A 21,412-nucleotide genomic window follows, 5' to 3' on the forward strand; every position below is an offset into this window, starting at 1 on the left:
GATATGACTATATACAATTGTCACTGCTAATTGTGGCACTGATCCTGCAATAAGCTCTCCATACCCCAATTTCTACTCTTTTTAGTGTTTACTTTAATATATAATTTTATAAACCCACAGTTGTTTATAGTACTCAAGCATACGTACCTAAGCTATGATCTGCACTTACTAGTCACGTAGTGCTGGCCCAACCCATTTCCAATCTGTAATGTACTTCCCTAAGTTTACTTGTTGCTGTAGGCAGTTTCTGTAGTTGCCATAGACATCCTAGGGTAAAAACAGGTGGGTCCCTGAGCTATGAAAGTGTTTGCAACCCCTCTGCTCCCCTGTTCTCGGTTCACTGTCTGTGCTCTGCCGGACACAGAGCAGGCCAGGGCAGTGTCCAATAAATAGTAATGATACTCACCCAGGACTCATCACTATATTAACCCAGGGTCAAGGTGCAACCTGCAGCAACAGGGCATTTCATGGAAGGGGGCTGCCCCACAGCAAGACGACAATTTATATTGGACCAGTGGGCTTGGGCAATGGAAACCTCACCAGCAGCACAGAGAATCTCCCCGGACTCACCGACTGGGATCCCCAGGAGTAACTCCTGCATCTCCCCACTCTGCAGCTCAGCTTCCCACTGTGCAGCTCAGCTCAGTCACCTCCACCCACTGCACAGTCGTCCCCCCCCCCCCCCCGAGGCAGGACTTCACGGGGTACATGAAGAGGCCAGACACCTGCTGCCATTGGGAGCCACCCACCTCCTGGCCCAGCCTCAGACCCCAGCCAAGAGAAGGAGGCCCAGGGCCAGCATAGTGGTGGCAGCAAGCCAGGTGGTCCAGGATTGAGGCAGCAGCACCCCCTGGGGCCTCCTGGATCCACTCATGGCAACTGGACCTGGAGGATGGGGGTGGTGGTAGGTCCGGGGTCCCATAGACCCCCTTCTCCCCGCACCCTTACCCCGCCCCCTTCCCCAACTCCCCAGAGCCAGGCCAATTCTGCCCCTCAGCCCCACCCAGAGGTATTCTGTTCCTGTGCTTCCCCAACATCCAAGATAACCCCAAATCTCACCCCTCAAGTTAAATCTGCATATTCAGCCTCTATCAAGAAAAACCTCATGTTCCAGACAATAAACTCTCCTCTCATCCCACTCTGCTCTCCTCAATGTTCTCCTCCCCACCCGCCACCACCATCACCTCTATGGGGGTGGGAGGGAATCAGTGATTAACTCCTGACAGGCTGTGGGCATTTTATAGCGTCTTCATTTTTTCTACAGGAATTGCTTCAATTTGAAGAAGGGAGAAAGCGGACCACCTCGTATTTATTTGTTGGTACAATAAAGGTTATCACATTAGCTACCATATCCATTGTCACCTGAGAACGCTAGTGTTAAAATTTTCAGCAGAGATTACATCCCGTCTAGCAGGAATAAGCTACTGTGACAAAGTTCAGAGGTAAACGCTGATAGCACAGTTACATAATCTGTTTGAGAGCTCTCTTTGGCAAACTGCTGCCAGATAGGATGAAATAGAATTAATGATTTAAACAGGGGCCAGTCCTGCAAAGTTAAGTATATGCTTTATGCATGTGACGGATCTTAATGGCTGCTGTAACTTGCCTTGACTAGTAACAGCCCTCAGGGAACGGTTATATCAGCCTGTCAAGGTTCCTTCCCCACTCTGAACTCTAGGGTACAGATGTGGGGACCTGCATGAAAGACCCCCTAAGCTTATTCTTACCAGCTTAGGTCAAAAACTTCCAAGGTACAAACTTTGCCTTGTCCTTGAACCCTATGCTGCCGCCACCAAGCGTGGTGAACAAAGAACAGGGAAAGAGACCACTTGGAGATGTCTTCCCCCCAAAATATCCCCTCAAGCCCTACACCCCCTTTCCTGGGGAAGGCTTGATAAAAATCCTCACCAATTTGCATAGGTGAACACAGACCCAAACCCTTGGATCTTAGGAACAATGAAAAAGCAATCAGGTTCTTAAAAGAAGAATTTTAATTAAAGTAAAAGAATCACCTCTGTAAAATCAGGATGGTAAATACCTTACAGGGTAATCAGATTCAAAACATAGAGAATCCCTCTAGGCAAAACCTTAAGTTACAAAAAGACAAAAAACCCCAGGAATATACATTCCCTCCAGCACAGCTATTTTAACAGCCATTAAACAAAAGGAAATCTAACGCATTTCTAGCTAGATTACTTACTAATTTAAGGAGTTATGAAGAGCATTCCTGATCTGTTCCCAGAAAAAGCATCACACAGACAGACCCTTTGTTTCCCCTCCCCCACCCCCCAGCTTTGAAAGTATCTTATCTCCTCATTGGTCATTTTGGTCAGGTGCCAGCGAGGTTATCTTAGCTTCTTAACCCTTTACAGGTGAAAGGGTTTTGCCTCTGGCCAGGAGGGATTTTATAGTTCTGTATACAGAAAGGTGGTTACCCTTCCCTTTATATTTATGACACAGCCAAAGATGTCAAGGGTACAACAGGTTTCAGAGTAGCAACCGCGTTAGTCTGTATTCGCAAAAAGAAAAGGAGTACTTGTGGTACCTTAGAGACTAACCTATTTATTTGAGCATAAGCTTTCGTGAGCTGCAGCTCACTTAATCGGATGCAGTGTTCCAACCACACATTTAATGCCTCATGCACACCAAGGATCACAAGGGAAGCAGGGAGCGCAGAGCTGGCTCAACCTAACCAAAGATTCACCCAACCCAGCATTCTGTCCCTTTGTGCTACTAGACTATTGTAAATGGACCACAGCAGGGCCAGGATCTAGTCTACTTTGAGTCTTTGTTCTTAGCTACATAGCACAAGATAAACAAGAAGGTATCTAAGCTCTGATGTGTCCTGTACTGGAAGGATTGTTCTGCATCAACATGCTGGCTTCAGGTTCAAGGATGATTCTTTGACAACATCCACACAGATCCAGGCTGCTAATGATTCTCTCCCCACATCAGAAATCTGAAGATTTTTCTGCACTGAAGCCTTTCTCCACAGCAATGCAAGGGCACTTGGATACTGAACTTGGCATCTGCTTCTTACACAAAGCATTTAACTTTAGGGCTTTAACAGTAGGGCACCAGGGGGAAGGGCCTTTTCCAAACGGTATATGAAGCAGCAGAGAAATAACTAAACACCAACTTAGGTAAAATGTAACATCAAATGGCAAAAGCCAAGAGAACAAGTTCCTCAAATTGCACATCATATTAAACAGTAGTTAGGACTCTAGTTTATATTTTGATTTATATTTATTTCTAGAGTTAAAATCCAGTTTACAGTTTTACATAATTGTAGAAAACCATCGTTGAATTGTCTGATTAACAATGTTTATATAATCTCATTCCCCTAGCTGCTTCAATTAAATAATTAAATTTCCATCAGTTAAAAAAGTTAAACATTTGTATTAAAAAATATCCATCTGAACTTATCTACCCCAGATCCCCCAAAAGCCCACTTTTAATTACTGTAATTTTAATGGATTTAAATTTTGTTCAACTTCTTTATGCTCAGGAGCATGAGCACCAAATTCCGCCCATGGGGACACTTGTTCTTCCACTGCCTGCCACCATTCACCACATTGTGCACGAACAAGGTTACATTTCTTCAGGAGCTAATACTGGGATACATGTTGCCACAACAATACTTAGCATTTATATAGCACTTTACAAACATCAGTCAATCCTCGGCAACAACAATGTGAGATAGGTAGGCAGGCAAGCAGGCGTGCATTACTTGCAACAAGCATGGTAAGTGCTTCCCCAGTACTGTTAACTAATTAACTAACAGTACTGTCAATAACAGGCCTACTTCTTCACTTTACTAGGTTGTTATTCAGGAATGTTCAAACAGAAAGGCACTTCAATGTTCACAATAGAAAGTAGAGAATCTAAGCTCCAAAACATTCTAGCCTACTTCATGCCTTGTCAGAACCCACTCTTTTACTGGTTCAGAATTTCTTGCTCTGCCTGCCAATCCACAACAAAGTAACGAGAGATCAAAACGTTCCAAAGGTAGTTCTCTTAAGACATTACAACTTAAATAGGAATTTAAAACATATGCAAACCTTGAAGGGAACATTCAACTATTATTATCCAACTTGTTTCACCCTCTTGCCTCATTCCACAGATAGCAATAATACAAGTGTGCATGTGTAAGACTGAAAAATCACTTTATAATCTGATCTAAGTGTTGGACAGTTTTCCTTTTACACTCTAATGGAAAACTAAAGATTTAGTTTTAGATTGAGGGGCTCAAGGCACATTAGTGAACTGACTGATCTGAGAAGACTTTGGCACCTCACAGGATCTGTGGACAATCAAGGACAGTGTACTTTTACACAGTCCCAAAGAATGGGGGATACATTTTTTTTACCTCAAGATAACATCAAAGAGTTATTTCAGGCTCTGCGCTCACAGAAGAAAAACATTTGCATATATAAATGAACAATTATTTTCCACTCAAAATGCATCTTCCGTCAACGGACTATCTTGTACACAGGGTCTCCAACCTGAAGCGTTCCAGTTTTATCAATTCCATAATACCATCCAAACCAAGGGTGGGATTTGTAAAGATGTCGCTCAGAAGGATCGCACAAACGGTAACTGCACAGAGAAAATGATCATTATTAATCACTTAAGGAAAAACACAGCTTCAAGAAGTAGAGAAAAAAAAGGGAGGGGGTTGTTTTAAGTTGGAGGAAACACAACAGAATAAGAAAAGGAGTACTTGTGGCACCTTAGAGACTAACCAATTTATTTGAGCATGAGCTTTCGTGAGCTACAGCTCACTTCATCGGATGCATACCGTGGAAACTGCAGCAGACTTTATATACACACAGAGAATATGAAACAATACCTCCTCCCGCCCCACTGTCCTGCTGGTAATAGCTTATCTAAAGTGATCATCAGGTTGGGCCATTTCCAGCACAAATCCAGGTTTTCTCACCCTCCACCCCCCCACACAAATTCACTCTCCTGCTGGTGATAGCCCATCCAAAGTGACAACTCTTTACACAATGTGCATGATAATCAAGTTGGGCCATTTCCAGCACAAATCCAGGTTCTCTCACCCCCTCACCCCCCTCCCAAAAACCACACACAAACTCACTATCCTGCTGGTAATAGCTCATCCAAAGTGACCACTCTCCCTACAATGTGCATGATAATCAAGGTGGGCCATTTCCAGCACAAATCCAGGTTTTCTCACATCTCCCCCCCCCCCCCCCATACACACACAAACTCACTCTCCTGCTGGTAATAGCTCATCCAAACTGACCACTCTCCAAGTTTAAATCCAAGTTAAACCAGAACGTCGGGGGGGGGGGGGGGGGGAGGGGGTAGGAAAAAACGAGGGGAAATAGGCTGCCTTGCATAATGACTTAGCCACTCCCAGTCTCTATTTAAGCCTAAATTAATAGTATCCAATTTGCAAATGAATTCCAATTCAGCAGTTTCTCGCTGGAGTCTGGATTTGAAGTTTTTTTGTTTTAAGATAGCGACCTTCATGTCTGTGATTGCGTGACCAGAGAGATTGAAGTGTTCTCCGACTGGTTTATGAATGTTGTTATATAATGAACTTATATATAATGGTTATATAATGGTTTATGAATGTTATTATATAATGAACTTATATAAGTACCCAGATTCTGTGTATGTGTTTAAGACATAAATAGAATCCACAGACATTATGCCCTAGGTAACAGAGGTTAATGGGGTTTTTTGAAGTAACTTTAATATCATCCCTTCATTGTAAATTAGCAGTAGATCATGTTCTGGGATACTCTTCACTCATCTCTCTTCATACCACTACCACTATTTAAAAAAACTGAACAAAAACTTAAACACTTAAAGAAATATGCAGCATTTAAATACACAAGCAGCCCAGCACATATGGGCTGCCCTACAGTAGTGCACCCTGGACAAATGCAGTGGCGGAAAATAAATGGTTATAAATAAATAGGTCTGTTTCAAGGTTCCATGGAATTATGAAGAGTAAAGGTAATTTTTGTTGAAGTACAATAAGATGTGAATAAAGTTTTATGGCACATCAAAAATTTAGGATGGAATAGTCAATAGATTTTCTTTTGGCAAACACAATGAACTGAACTTAGTGAGGCTACTGCTGTGAGTAAATTATCTCACACACGCATAACAGTTTTCGGGGCTTAAGTACCAGTACAGTTTAAATAGCAGTAAACTAGTTAACACTGCTGGAAGGAGATTATCTGGGTGCACTGACAGATCTGACAATTCAATTCTTAGTTCAGCGTGCAGAGGCAGGAAAGAAAGCTGATAAGATGCTGGCTGTATTAAGGGTCCAAAACTGCAGACCCTTACACACTTGCCTAATTTTACTACCGTGAGTAATCCCATTGATTTCAAGAGAAAGTTAAGGATGATTGGGGTAAGTTATTGCAAGATTGGGGCCTTGAAGTATACAAGTCAAAGGACACATGGCTTTACAGGGCGAAGGTTAGAGAACACTTGAAGTATGCTCTCTCATTTTGGTCATTTTAATGGATGCAAGCTAGTTAGACGGGTGACAATGTAGGACAGGTAAGATAATTAATGGAATGGAGCAGCTCACATGAGAGACTGACTGATCATTGTCACGCACACAAGTAGCTGAAAGCCCCAAGCTATTGAATGGGTCTGACAGTTGGGCCAAATAACTCACCATCTGTGAAAAAAAATGAAGAGTCCTTTTGGCACCAGATTAACAAATTTATTTGGGCATAAGCTTTCGTGGGCTAGAACCCACTTCATCAGATGTATGAAGTAAAAGATACAGTATAAATACATGAAAGGATGTGTTAGGTCAGTCTAACAAGATAAATCAATTAACACAAGGATACCATGGGAGGAGAAATAAATTTTGAAGGGGTAAGAGAGTAGTCCATTACAGACAGTTGACAAGAAGGTGTGAGTAACAGTAGGGAGAAATTAGCATTGGGGAAATTAAGTTTAGATTTGGTAATGACCCAACCACACCCAGTCTTTATTCAGGCCTAATCTGATGGTATCTAGTTTGTAAATTAATTCCAGTTCTGCAGCTTCACGCTGGAGTCTGTTTTTGAAGTTTTTTGTTGAAGAATTGCCACTTTGAGGTCTGTTATTGAGTGACCAGAGAGATGAAGTGTTCTCCTACTGGTTTTTGAATGTTATGATTCCTGATGTCTGATTTATGTCCATATATTCTTTTGCGTAGAAACTGCCATGTTTGGCCAATGTACTTGGCAGAAGGGCATTGCTGGCACATGATGGCATAGATCACATTGGTAGATATATATCCTTTCATGTATTTATACCTGCTCCTGTATCTTTTACTTCACACATCTGATGAAGTGAGTTCTAGCCCACAAAAGTTTACGCCCAAATAAATGTGTTAGTCTCTAAGGTGTCAGAAGGATGCCTCGATTTTTTTTGCTGATACAGACTAACATGGCTACCACTGAAACCTGTCACCATCTGTGTGCAGTCTCCCTCAAAGAACCAATGAAACCGTTGCATGCAAATTAGATGTAGACTAAGGGTGATGACTGGTTGCGTTACCTGTGGTATCACAATGGTCTAGGGACTCTTGGCATGGATGCTTAACTATAGCTGTACACCACATGGGTGTATTTCGTAAAGTCAAAATGGCTCAGAACTTAAAAACTGGCCAGCACTTCCGGTGATGATTGAACCTGATGATATTCTAAACAAAGAGAGCTCTCAGCCATGTTTTTAACTGTTTCCATCACTTCACACTGACTCAACAGACATTCTAGGGTTCACTGTGACATTCCTGTAATCTATTATATAGACTACACACACTGCAACCTTAATAAAGTCAAGCACTCAGTAGTCAGAAAATGCCAGAATAAAGGTTGCCTGTGCTATCTTAATTTGGGTATGCATCATGACAGTCTTTAATTACATGATCACTATTATTTTTTCCTCCCTCCATCCCACTACTTTTCAGTCCCAGTATTCTTGCCCAGCCAGTCCCAGAATCTACTAACTCCTCATCCCATCTTAGTTTCCTCCCTCTCCCATCTACTAGCTCCCAGTCTTCCTTCCTCGGCTCCCAGCTGCAGTCTCCTTGCAAGCCAATTGCAGTCCGTCCATTTTCTCCCCTCCCCATCTCCTTGCCCAACCAGTCTCAATTCCCTCCCCTGCCAACTACCAGTCCCCCTCCTTTCCTGCCCCACCAGTCTCCAGTCCCAATTTCTACCCCCACCTCCCACAGGGTCCAGCTCTTGTCCACTCTGCATTCAAATCTGAATCAGGCAGTTTCCTCCTCCACTATGCCCCAGCCCAGCAGGGGTTCATTTAGAGCACAGGAGAGAAAGTCTCCCTGCTCTCAGTTCAGGTGCCCAGACCTGGACCTAGGCCCATCCCACAGCAGCCCAAAGCTTGAATTGCAGGAGAAGTCCTGCTCAGCCTCAGGCAGGAGAATGACTAGTGCAGACAGAATCTTCAGGGAATGTATCTGGTAAAATTCTATGAAGTCTCTACTGAAAGTTTTCAAAGGCTTATAATTTGGCCTCATATGGGAGGATTTTCACAGGGATAGCAAGAGGCACATTCCTGAAATAAAGCCCCACCACCACATGTGAAGACCCTCATCTAAAGCATGGGGGCACTAGAGCTTTACAAAGAAAAGATCACCAAAGTTTGGGGGAGGGGGGAGTGTTAAATATGGGGAAAACATTTTTCTCTAGCCTCATTCTCAGAAATGGCTAAATCTCTGGCTAAAATCCAACCCCACTCTCTCCCAAACAACAAAAACAAAGCCTGCCTAAGGCAGACACCTACCATGCAAAACTTCAGCCCAAGTAGTTAAAGTTTGGCAAAGTTATAAGTAACTGAAAAAGGGTTCTTCAAATGGGAAGTGTGAGGCGACCTTAAGAAAGGTGATGCTACTTACATCACCAATAATACTCTTTGTCTCTAACACACACACACACAAACTATAGTTTATCTATTTGTAGGACAGATATAAATGATTACCAGCTACAATTAGACAGTTAAATTATGCAATGTAAAAGATTGTATACTTTGGGTCCAGTCTTTGCCTAGACTATACAGGCGCACTATACTGAAAAGTGGATCAAGGAGTCCTATATATAGGATGTGGGTGGAGGAGAGATTTAATGAGTCCTCTTTTCAATATAGTGCATAGGCAAGGACTGAACCCAAAAGTTTGCAATTTAAAAGGTTGTATGAGTACACGCAACACACGTTTCAAATGCCTTCTTTTTAAGATAACTGCTGAATCAAGATGAGACACTATTATTTTTGCTACCTTTTCAGTGTTTCCAGTGGCTCCTTTCTGTCAATGATCCCAGTTTCCGGATCAACAGTTGTTAAAATACACCTGTAATGATAGACAATGTTAGGCAACAGCAGTTACTCAATATTTATTTGTCCTTCAAATATATTCTTAAACCCTTACCTGGGGCAAGCCATTGTCCCTTTCATCTGCACATTACCAATTTGTATCTTATTCCAGGAATCCTAAGGGAAATGTAAACATTGATATAATATTATATTTTCACAATATTTGCATTTAAATATTTCCCAGAAGTTGGCTTTGAGCACGGTCATTACTATAAGACGAAGCATCATTTTACAGCATCATGCTTTCTTGCATCCTCATAATAAGAGCTAGAATAGATATGCTATTATTTTTAATAAAACATGTTATCATTGCATTTGTCAACATCAGTATATTAATCATCTACTCAAAGCAGACTGATCAGTTTTGCAAAAGTTACAGGGTCAGCTGCATGCATTACCAAATTGCTTCAGATACACGCCACTAAAAGGTGACAACCAGATCATTTAAAATGTGCCTGTCTTAAACCAGACATGGTTTTTATTAAAAACCCGTAATTTACCAAACATAAAATGCAGGTTAATACAAAAAGGGAGAACCAAAAAAGCCTTCTGCAGAGTGTATTTTCTAGTCATGAGTGTTTGTGTTCCGATTTCACAATTGATAATTAACACTATTTAATCTAAAAAATTTTAAGTTAACTACAGTTCCACAAAACGTTATCAATGAAAACAAGCAAAGTCAGTCTTCACTTATCAGCCCAGAAGATTCCTAATGCAATCCTACTTGGAAGACAGAGGCACAATCCTGCAATGGGAATTTTAGGTCCTCAGGAGCAAAGAGGAACTCTCCAGAGTGAACCCAAACATGTAAAATCTGCACCACTCCACCATGTAAACCCACAGTTTTATCTACACTAATTAAATGTTGAAAGTTAGAGAACCAATAAATATGCAGCAGTTATGGTACTATTGGACCATCAGAATGAGCTTTTATTTATAAGCAAAATGTGATAAAATATCACACACACTCACTCCCAAATTTTTTTTTCCTCTATCATTAGACGTCTTATACTGTACATAAGATTTCCCATTTGAGGTCTAAAGGCAAGCATGAAGTCCCAGCCTCACATTTTCAATACATTCCTTTTATGCTTCACTAGGTTGCATAAATATCAATTAATATCCACAAACCTATTATCTCCCTTTAAACTTTGCAAGCATTTATAGTATAATTTCTCAGGCTCTATTTGTACCTGGGAGTCAGCGACTGGTGGCCAGATGTGCCAGGGCAAACCCCAAGATAGCTGCTTTCCTTATATGTATTTGGGGTTTACACCATTGCAGCTACACCAGTCACTGGCTATTGATGGCTAAATCAGAGTTAATCCCAAGTACAGCCAAGGCTTTAGATGTTCTTTGGACTCTATATCCCAAGGAAATAGGGTTCTGAAGAACACATCCAACACTCAGAACAAATAGCAATTAAAGTACTGTAGATCAGGGTTTTTCAAACTTTGGGTTGCGACCCACTACTGGGTCACGGCACGTAGACTCTGGGTCGCTCTGGTCAGCACCACCGACCGGGACGTTAAAAGTTCTGTCAGCAGTGCTGCCCAGCTAAGGCAGGCTAGTGCCTATCTGTTTTGACACTGCGCTGAGCCCTGGAAGTAGCCAGCAGTGGGTCCAGCTTCTAGGCAGGGGGGCCACGGGGCTCCGCGCACTGCCCCCACCCCAGGCACTGGCTCCGCACTCCCATTGGCTGGGAACCACCAATGGGAACTGGGGGGGTGGAGGGGAGACGGTGCCTGCAGGAGAGAGTTGCGTGAAGCCGCTTTTGCGCCTCTGCCTAGGAGCCGGACCTGCTGCTGGCCACTTCTGGGGCGCAGCGCAGTCCGCGGTGCCAGGACAGGCGGGAAGCCTGCCTCTGCATCCTGGCTGTGCTGCTGACCGGGAGCCACCAGAGGTAACTCTGCACCCCAATCCTCTGCCCCAGCCCTGAGCTCCCCCACAAACCTGGAACCCCTTCCTGCACCCCAAACTCCTCATCCCCGGCCCCAGCCCAGAGCCTGCACCCCAGCCCAGAGTCCTGACCTCCTCCTGACCCCCAACCCCTCTGCCCCAGCCTTGAGCCCCTCTCACACCCCAATCCCCTCATCCCCAGCTCCACTGGGTGGCGGGCATCAGCAATTTTCTTCAACTGGGTCCCCAGAAAAAAAAGTTTTAAAATCACTGCTGCAGATCATTTACCTCCTCATAAGCACTGCAACCCGTAACCACAATATTTGGTCTGAAGTTCTGTATTTTAACTTTCTTCTCCAGCCTAGTATTTAGATCTTCCAACGAAGCTTCTGAGAGGATCATGGCCGGGCTGCAGTCAGGATAGGCAATCTACAAAAATGAAGGCAAATAAATCCTAATGCTCCTACAAGAAAATGCTTCTCAACAGTCAAAGTCTGCAGAACTTTCGATGGCCAAGAAACAGATAACTGTGAACTGATGGCCATATATTTAGCCACATAGTTTTATGTTGTTGTAGTCACATTCTTAAGACTCAGGGGCAGTATTTTGAGAAGTGAAATAATTTGCCCCTTCCCAGCATAGTAGCCATTGTAAATTAATAGTAAAGTTTGACCAAATACAAATTTCCATTTATAAGTTGTTTATAAAATATCAATAATAGATGGAAGAATATTACAGACACGAGTTTTCCGTGTTGCAGATATCAGTAGAAGATATTACAGAAGGTTATAAGCAACCCATTGAGTTGTTGGACTCTAACAATCTCTAATCAATTAACCATTTGATAAAACATCTATTAATCATTTACTACTATTTTATAAAATGATTTATAAATGGAATTTTCATATAAAAGGTGACCCCTATTTAATTACGAAGTCCAGAACTATTATTTTTCTAATTTTTTTTCTGCAAGTCAAGTGTTTCCTTCAGCCCACAGAGAGCCTAGTTCCTAATTCTCTACCCTTCTTTGCATACCACTTGGTCAGCATGAAGTTTATTTGCATATTTATAGTTCTCTGCCTAGGGATGTCTTTCTCTGGAGTGTCAGAAAAAAAGACAATTCCCTTTCCTGTCCCCAGACTTACAAATAGCAAACTGACTATGTTTTTCAATATTTCCTTATTTCAATCTATATCAAATGAGATTTTCTGATAGACTGAATCCACTCTATCACAAACTCTGGGTAAGAGATTTACTCAACAAACATTATCAAAATTAAGTTGCAATTGATCATTAATGGCACTGACTTTTTGTCATGGAGGCTGCCACTTTGGCAAAAAGCGTTACTAAATAATACTTTAAGAAAACTCCCTCTGCACACATCCGTACATGGGACAAGCGTAAAAGACTTTGAAGGCAGTTTTCAGGAGAGTTTCAGTGCACACTGAAAGTCTCCCTTCCCTCCCAAACCATCCTTTTTTCCTTGCACACATTGTACAAAATCTGTAAAATGACAGGTAGTCTGTACCTCCCCTCTCTCAAATAAGTGAAAATGTGCAATGAAATTTGTTTACATTGCTCTATCCTCCACATTAACATCAACAGCACCACGCTGTGCTCCCTGAGTACCTGCATCTGCCGAATTAGCACCTTACAGTATCTTCTGTTTCAGTGAGCGCTTCATTGAAACCATTACCCCTCTTAATGGTCTTAATTAGTCTTCATTTACTTGTCAAGAAGACACACACAGAGAGTAGAGATTTTAATATAACTTCTTGTACATGTTTTCTGTTTAAGCAACAACACCAGGTAAAATGCTGATGCTCAATAAACAACAACACTCACAGCTGCAGGGCAGGGTACTCAATCTGCATCTCCATGCACTACCAAAGCCAACTATACTCCAGGGGGAACTCTTACCTGGAGAAGGAGAGATACTGTTTTCAACACCCAGCTCCCTTGAGGATTTTGCTTAGGGGAGGTACAGTGGAGGATGGGAACGAGAGGGAGGAAGGGCAGCTGTCCATTCCTGACCCCAGGAAGCAGAGGCTGCCAAAGGAGTGCACTGATTTAGCACATCACCCAACTTCCCTGCCCTTGTACCCGGTTTCTAATGCAGTGGTTGCAGGCCCACTCCAAGGGAGAGGGGATTGTGGGCAGCTTGTGCTGCCATAACCCTCTTTTGTGTGGGCTTTCCTCAGTGGAAGCACTAACCCTCTGATTAACACAGGGCTCAATCCAGCCACTATAGTATCTGTAAACAAAATAGAAGTAAAGACCGTTCATATTAGAACAGTGCTGCACAGAACCAGGGATAGAGACAGCAGAGGGAGTTTCAGGACACATTGAATTTATCAATAAACTGCCTTCAAAAACCCCAGCATCTCTCATTCATTAAAGTGCATCAGGAGTTCCCCTTAGTCACATGCTGGGTCACTTCTTGTCAAAATGACAGCCTCAGATTCTGTAGCTCTTCGTGTTCAATAACTTTAATTGATTTAAAACACCATTTAAGCAAGCGAGCAAACCCATGGGACTGCTCATATGCATGAAGTAGGTATTTCAGTATGACCAGGCTTCCCCATAGAACAAGTATTACAATAGGAGGGTTGGGTGGGAAGGAAGACACACACAAAAAAGGATTATCGAGGAAAACTTTCACCTAACCTCATCTGTGGATCGGAAAGTGGTGAATACGTCTCTGGACTTCCTAGGGGCCATGTGTGGCTCAAAATGCACCAGTCGATATGACTGTGTATTCAAGAAGGTGGTGAACCACTGAGCTGCCTCATCTCCACAGTCCCTGCCTTGGATATCCAATCCAAACAGCCTAAAAGAAGCGTGAGATAGTTTAAAAGCAGAGAACTCAAGTGGACTTATTTTCATCTCCACAATCCAAAATCAAACATCTTGCTTTTATAAAACAAAGAAAAAGATGCCGTCAATGAGCTCTCTGAGTGACGATAAAGAGATTAAATATGGAATTTTTGGATTCCGACTAATTGTAAGTTCAATTCTGGACCCACTAAGACATTCTGTGCAAATGTTTAAAAAATCCAAACAAATCCAGTACATGCAACGCCAGTTCCTTGCAGACAAGCAACCAGAACAGTGGTACTGATAAATACAGTAATCAAATTTCCCACCTGTTAGGGATTGAACAAGTTAGGCTGAGTTAACTGTTACAACAATGTACTGTAATACACAACATCCATTTGCCATGCTAGATTTAAAAGAAAAAAGTGAGATTTATTCTACACACTTGTGTCAATAATACCAAGTATAATTCCACTCCATTTTTCATTTTTAAAAGACAGAAAACCTTTACCAAAAGATACACCAATTTAGATTTGATCAATTTAAGCAAGCGAATGACAGTTTTCAAGAGCAGTTAGTCACTGTCGATCAACATTTGTTAATCCCATCCCTTGTGATTAAGGAAGTGTTGCCTCAAATTCTAGGGGCATAAGAATTTAGACAAAAATGAGAGATTATGCCACCTAAAGATTACATCAGGTGACACTTTTATCAACACAAAGATAGTCTTTCTGTTCCTTAAGCATTTTTTATTAAGGGGCAAGGATAGACGATACCATAGTTAAGGCTGCAAGATGGTTTCTGTTTAAAGCGGATATTGCGTCCTTTTTTTAAATCCACATACTCAGTCAAATTAGCTTGAGAATGGGTTTGTCAATTCAGAAGCCAGAGTAGAGTGCGTGAAACAAATTTAGAGTCATTTGATCCTGCAGTTCCTGACAAAATAACCCCTCATTTTGGGGGAGGGCTGTGTAAGTCCAACATTTTCCCAACACAGGAAGGTAAAAATAGGGTGATATATGAAACTTGTCTCTCTGAAGTACCCCTTATTATAAATGTGTGCAAAGCCCTGAGTTATGGAATGAGATAGAATCACAGAACCATAGGGTCAGAAGGGACAACAAGGATCATCTAGTTAGGGGGCCCTACCAACAGGACAACAACTATAATGGCTACCATAGTCCTCTGACACCATTTCTCAGCCTGCGTGGAGTAAGGGGTGGGGACAGAAGGAATCAGAAACTCCTGCTGAGGCAAATAGTGAGGCTGGTGTATGGGGTGAGCTAAACAAGTGACCAACCAGAGCTGCACATCCCCCAACACTGCACAGCCTGAGACATTGTTTTAGTTTCAGTTTTAAAACTTAACTGTGGGAGCTACCCCTGGAGTCCCTGTGAGAATCCCACTGCCCACAAAGGGAATCGAGCTCTATGGCAGTTAGAGTTGCCAGACATCCAGTTTTCGACTGGAAAGCCCAGTCAAAAAGGGACTCTTGTGGCTCCGGTCAACATGGCCTAATGAGCCACTAAAAGTCTGGACGGTGGCACACCGGTGGCTCCCTGCCTGCCCTAGCTCCACATGGTTCCCAGAAGCAGCCACCAGGTCCCTGCGGCCCTTAAGCGCATGGGCAGCCAGGGCGGCACCGCACACTGCCCTGCCCCCAGAGCTGGCTCCACAGCTCTCATTGGCCGGGAACCACGACCAATGGTAGCTGCGGGGGCGGTGCCTGCAGGTGCCAGGGCAGGGCATGGAGCCTCCCTGGCCCCCCATGTGCCATGGGGCTGCAGAGACCTGGTGGCCGCTTCCTGGGAGCTGCAGTAAGTTCACATGGGGGTCCCAAAATATGTAGCGTGGGGAGTGGAGGTTGTTGTTTTTGTATAAACACCCCAATGTAGATTCACTCCATCATGACAGAATGGCAGCCAAGACATATTGAAGGGGTGTTGTGATTGTGACCCCATGCACCAGATCGCAATGCTGCTCACTCGAGTGGGTGAAGTTCTTTCAATTCATGCACAAATCTGCACCAGTGAATGAGTAGACAGAGACAGTCCTCACAAACAGTTGAGATTTACGTTGCCTTCCCAATAGAATCAAGAAGAAAGGAGAGTACTGGCCAGGTACAGAAACGAATTCCTTTTCCAATAGGAGTAAACAAGCTGGGATGCAAATTTACTGCAGAGATATGTATTGCAGGGAACATCACTGAAGTGTATTCTTATTCAAATTAGAAGACAGGGGCCCAGAAGTGTATGTCTGTGTAGGGTCTGATGATGGATTAATCCAGCCCTGCAGGCCAGTGGCTCTCAACTTTCCAGACTAGTGTACCACTTTCAGGAGTCTGATTCGTCTTGTGGACCCCAAGTTTCACCTCACTTAAAAACTACTTTCTTACAAAATCAGACATCAAAATACCAAAGTTTCACAGTACGCTATTACTGAAAAGTTGCTTACTTTCTCATTTTTACCATATAAATTATAAAATAAATCAACGGGAATATAAATATTGTATTTACATTTCAGCATACAGTATATAGAGCAGTATAAACAAGTCATTGTCTCTATGAATTTTTAGTACTGACTTTGCTAGTGCTTTTTATATACCTGTTGTAAAACTAGGCAAATATCTAGATGAGTTGATATACCCCCTGGAAAACATCTGTGTAACCAAAGAAATACACATACCCTTGCTTGAGAACCACTGCTGCAGGCTAAGGATAGGGGGAGTCAGCATAGCATGAGCCCTGGTGGGAGTCTCGGATGGAGAGACTGCACAGAGGGACAGGAACCTACGGGGAGCTCTTCTCTCCATCAGGGCAAGGAAACAAACCTATGGGGGCCCCTCTTCCCCAGCCCAAGAAGCTCTAGGACCACCCTTTGTCCCAGTGCAGTCCTGAGGGAAGTTACTCAGCAACTTACCTCTCTGGCTGCTACCCTAGAGACTCCAGCTCCGAGCCCTGTCACAAGGAAAACCTGCTTGGCACTGTCACAGGGCTTTCCCAAGGCAGGCTGTCTGCCAGGGGAGGAGGAGAGTTGCAGATCCATCTGTCTCACAGCCCTAGCTCTTTGCCCCTCACCCTCCACTGCCAGCAGCTCCACCTCCCTTCCCCTATTTCAGGCTGCAGGACAGGGGCCCCAGCCCTGCCTCCCAGCACAGAAAGTTCCCAACTGGGTGGACACAAGCAGCCCACAGGAGATTCCAAAGGAGCCCAGTGGTGGTGGCTAGCAATTTTTGGGCTACTTTTTCACATAATCAGAAAGCCTGATAGAAGACAGGAGAGGACCCTGCCCCTGCAGCCCCCAGGTAAGAGGGCTAAGAGAGGTAAGAGGGCTTTTTTGTTTAAGCTGGCCAACAACACAGCACTGCAACACTCCATCTCAGGACTCAGCCTTAACATACAATTTGCCTAAGAAGGTGCCAGGGATGGAGCCGGGGGTTAGGATGAGTTGCGAGTGTTGGGAAGTTAGGGAATGATTTATTTTTTACTTATTTATTTACTTATAACCTTAACCCCTTCCTTCCCCAGATCCTATTTTCCTGTACCCAATAAAGTCCCCCTTTGCTATGCTGTTATTTTGGGTGTGTCAATCCTTTGCAGGGGGTTGTGTTTGTTTGCTTTATTGTCCCTTGTATAGTGGGCTTTATATTTCTTGCCAGCTACCACTACCATTTAATTCTCTCAAAGAACAGCAGAGCAATGAGTCACAGTGGGTGGAGGCACCAGGCACCAGAAGAGAACCCAGAACCTAATCCTGGAAGGAAAAAGAGGATACGCCACTCCGAACATCAGTGATAGCAAGCACCAAATAGAAGGGGGGGAGCTCGAACCACAGCACAGAGGAGGGACTACAAACTTTTTTTTTAAATGACATTTTCTCTGAAAAGTGAAATATTGTGGATCAGATCTTAGAATACATAGAAGACAGATTTTAAAAAGATAATGCTATTTTCCCCCCAAGCGTTCCATCGTAAACAGCATCACCGTCAATTTATATCCATCTTATGTAAATTAAAAAGAAAAACTGAACTACAACAGTTAATAGTTAAATAGTTAATAGTAGTTTCCATAGCAACAATTTACACTTAGAGTTGGCAAATATAGTTCCTTATAAAGCTGCTTTATTCTCAACGCCAGCAGCTAGAAGAATTGGTACTCTAATGTCTTCTGCTATCCAAAGGAGAAGCCCTTGGCACCACGCTCATGTGGGTTACCAACATTTACAGCTGCCACAATATTCTTAAATGTAACTGACATTTTAACAGGGAAAAAGTGTTCTTCCCTTTTCTGCTAGGCACTGGCCATTTTCCAAGGTAGATTTCAGTACAGGTAAAATACCTAATGTCATAAATTCCAGTTTACCAATTCTATGTGATGTTGCACATCACACAGAATTTGCTTATTGGAAATCAAGAAATAGCTACATACATGACCAAGATTTTCAAATGCAAACACGCAGCCAAGCTAAATGCAGAATAGACAGTAAATAGGCATGAGTAATTTGGCAGATATAGTGTATAATCTCTGATAACCTTGATGTCCTCTCCGAAAATTTGACTTCAATAATAAGTGGACTTATTAAAAAATTAAGGCCAGAAGGAACCATTATGATAACATAGCCTGACCTCTTGCATAACACAGACCATAGCATTTCACCCAGTAATTCCTGCATCAAGCCCATTAAGGTACATTACACTTTCTTTGTAAAATACTGAAAGAAAAGCATATTAAATTAAAGTTAGTACTTCAAAAAGAAAAATCTTCCTCTAATACCTGCAATTGTGCACTGAATTCTTCCTGGAGAGTTTGACTAGAACACGCAGTTCCTTCATTTCTGGAGCATTCAGGGTTAAGTAGCCATTTTCACAGTTTACGGAAATCAGGACCAGCCGAGGCTCCTGTCGGGCAGTAACCATATGTCCATCCTCATTAATCAGAAGCCAAAACCTGCAATTTAAAAGGGAATGAAATATATTAAACATTTTACTTACACAGCACCATCAATGATCAAGACACTGGAGTGCAAAGAGAGAGATTTCCTGATGCACAGAGCTTAGACATTTTCTTCTTATCATAACTACTCAGGTTTTTCCTTAGCAAGTCTGATGTCCCTCCCCTTTATGCCCTGTACAATGCAGTGATGTCTCTCATTAAAAAGACTATTACTAAAACTAATAAGCTATAGCACAACTGGGGGTGGGTGGGGGAAATCCCCGGACAGCTCCGATCCCCAGCAGCTCCTCAGCTGCCACGGTTGGCAGGGGATCCCCCGAAGCTCCCCAGTCCGTGGGTGCTGGGGACCCCCAGAGCTCCCCAGCCACCAAGGGCAGTGGGTGGCTGGGGCATCCCAGGCAGCTCCTCAGCTAATGCTGCCGGTGGGAGAATCCCCGGGAGCTCCCCAGCTGCCACAGGCGGGGTCCCTCCCAGCCACAGCAGGGCAGGGTGCTCGACCCTCCTCCCTACCCGTTTTGTCATGGACATTTTCAGTCAAAGTCAGAGACAGGTCACAGCTCCCCTGAATTTTTGTTAAATTGCCCCTGACCTGTCCCCGACTTTGACTAAAAACGTCCACGACAAAATCGTAGCCTTAAACATGAGAGTCGCATCTTGAGTTTTAGTCTCGATCTCCTTGGGTGAATCAGAGAGACCGGGTGGGTGAGGGAATCTCTTTTATTGGACCAACATCTGCTGGTGAGAGAGACAAGCCCTCAGAGCTAGGCAGAGCTCCCCTTCCAGCCAGGGAAAGGGCCTCCCCCTGGCACAGCCTCCCCCTGACTGCAAGGGGCTTCACTGGGGCCCTTGAAGCACGGGTCAACCTCTCACGCCGAACAACCTCTTCCCCTTCGCCTCCAGGGGGCGGCGGGGGCGAAGCGGGCGGGCGGGGGCGACACGGCCTGAGTGGGGCGCTTCTAAGGGGCCTGGAAGCTCCCGCAGCGCCCCGGCCCCCGGGCGGTACCTGTCCCGCATCTCCCCGCTGCGCAGCCCCAGCGCCGTCACCTCGGCCCGCCGCAGGGCCACCCCGCGGCAGGACTTCACCGGGTAGACGAAGAGGCCGGACACCGTCCCCACCCGCTGCAGCCGGGGGCTGCCCGCCCGCCGCCCGGCCCAGCGCCACACCGCGGCCCCCAGCAGGGCGGCCAGGGCCAGCGCGCCGGCGGCGCCGAGCCAGGCGGCCTGGGACTGGGGCAGCGGCGGGAGGAGGCCGGAGCCCCCCAGGGCCCAGCTGGATCCGCTCATGGCGACTGAGGCGAGGGGGGCGGAGGCCGCGGCTGATGAGGACGGGGCGGGTCCGGGCTGCCACCGTCCCGCCCCTCCCTGCCGGCCCCCCGGCCCCTGCCCAGCCCCCGGGGCCGAGCGGTCCTGCCTCCCGCCCGCTCACCCCAGCCGGCCCCGCTCTCCAGGCGCTGGAAACAGCCGTTGCGAGGTTGCCGGGGCGGGAAAAGCCGCCGCCGCTGCCCCGGACCCACTCGCGCCGTGCAGAGCCTCCGCCCGCGCCCCTCGCCCGGGCATCGGCCTTCCTAGCTCAGCGCCCACGTCTCCTTGTCGGAAAGCTGGAAATCGCCCTCTAACGTCCATCGCCCCCGCCCCATATACCCCGAGGGTTATGGCGGGACGGCGAGCCCCCTACTTCCCATTGCAGCGTGGAGACGGGCCTGTGGAGAACCCCTCGTCCTCGGGGGAAAGAACCTGGCTCTGGGTCGCGTTGACGAGGGGCTAAAGCCGCGAACCACTCCAGGGAAGCGAGTGGATTTCTAAAGGGGCGGTGGAAGCCCGGGAGATGAGACTGGAGGCATGCCTACGCGATAGGCTTAAGTGCACTTAAGTAAGTAGTGCGGGGGCTGAAGAGGGGCAGTGTGCTGGGCTGAGCGCTCAGCTGCCCCCCGGGAGCCCACTTGCCCCCAAGGGTCTCAGCTACCCGCTTTTGGCTAGGAACGGAGGGCAGCCTCCCCGGGCTTCTTGGCTCCCTAAGTGGGGAGCCTCCAGGCAGCAGCCAGGTTGGGAGCAGGGAGCCAGGGTTTCTTGTCAATTTCGTAGTTCCAGCATGGAGCTGTGAAATAGACAAGACAGGCAACTCTGGATGTAGTAAAACACTGTGTACATAGACACTGTCTCCTCCTAAGTACACTGACATAAGCCCTACTTCTCTCCTGAAGGTGGAGTTACTATGTGGGTGTACTAGGGCACTTACATCAAGGGGATAAGGCTGTTGTGTATACACTGACATAATTAGGTAAACATAAACTGCCTTTCAAGGACCTAATTGTGTAGGGCAAACCAGGCCTCAGAATCTGCTGGTTGAGCCATGCAGAGGTTCT

At 45.0% G+C, this 21,412-nt stretch overlaps 1 protein-coding gene across 1 annotated transcript; it reads right to left on the reverse strand.

The window, feature by feature from the left end:
* Nucleotides 1-3,227: 3,227 nt before the first annotated feature.
* Nucleotides 3,228-20,365, reverse strand: MTARC2 (mitochondrial amidoxime reducing component 2). Its single transcript, XM_073338836.2, has 7 exons — nt 20,053-20,365; nt 18,870-19,043; nt 13,948-14,110; nt 11,569-11,709; nt 9,437-9,498; nt 9,287-9,358; nt 3,228-4,599 (listed from the first exon to the last, which is right to left on the reverse strand). The coding sequence occupies exons 1-7, from the start codon at nt 20,331-20,333 to the stop codon at nt 4,473-4,475; spliced, it is 1,020 nt and encodes a 339-aa protein (XP_073194937.1). The 5' UTR covers nt 20,334-20,365; the 3' UTR covers nt 3,228-4,472.
* Between the last annotated feature and the right edge of the window lie 1,047 nt (nt 20,366-21,412).

The sequence above is a fragment of the Lepidochelys kempii genome, chromosome 3 (genome assembly GCF_965140285.1).
Source record: "Lepidochelys kempii isolate rLepKem1 chromosome 3, rLepKem1.hap1, whole genome shotgun sequence".
In the NCBI taxonomy this organism is placed as follows: domain Eukaryota; kingdom Metazoa; phylum Chordata; order Testudines; family Cheloniidae; genus Lepidochelys; species Lepidochelys kempii.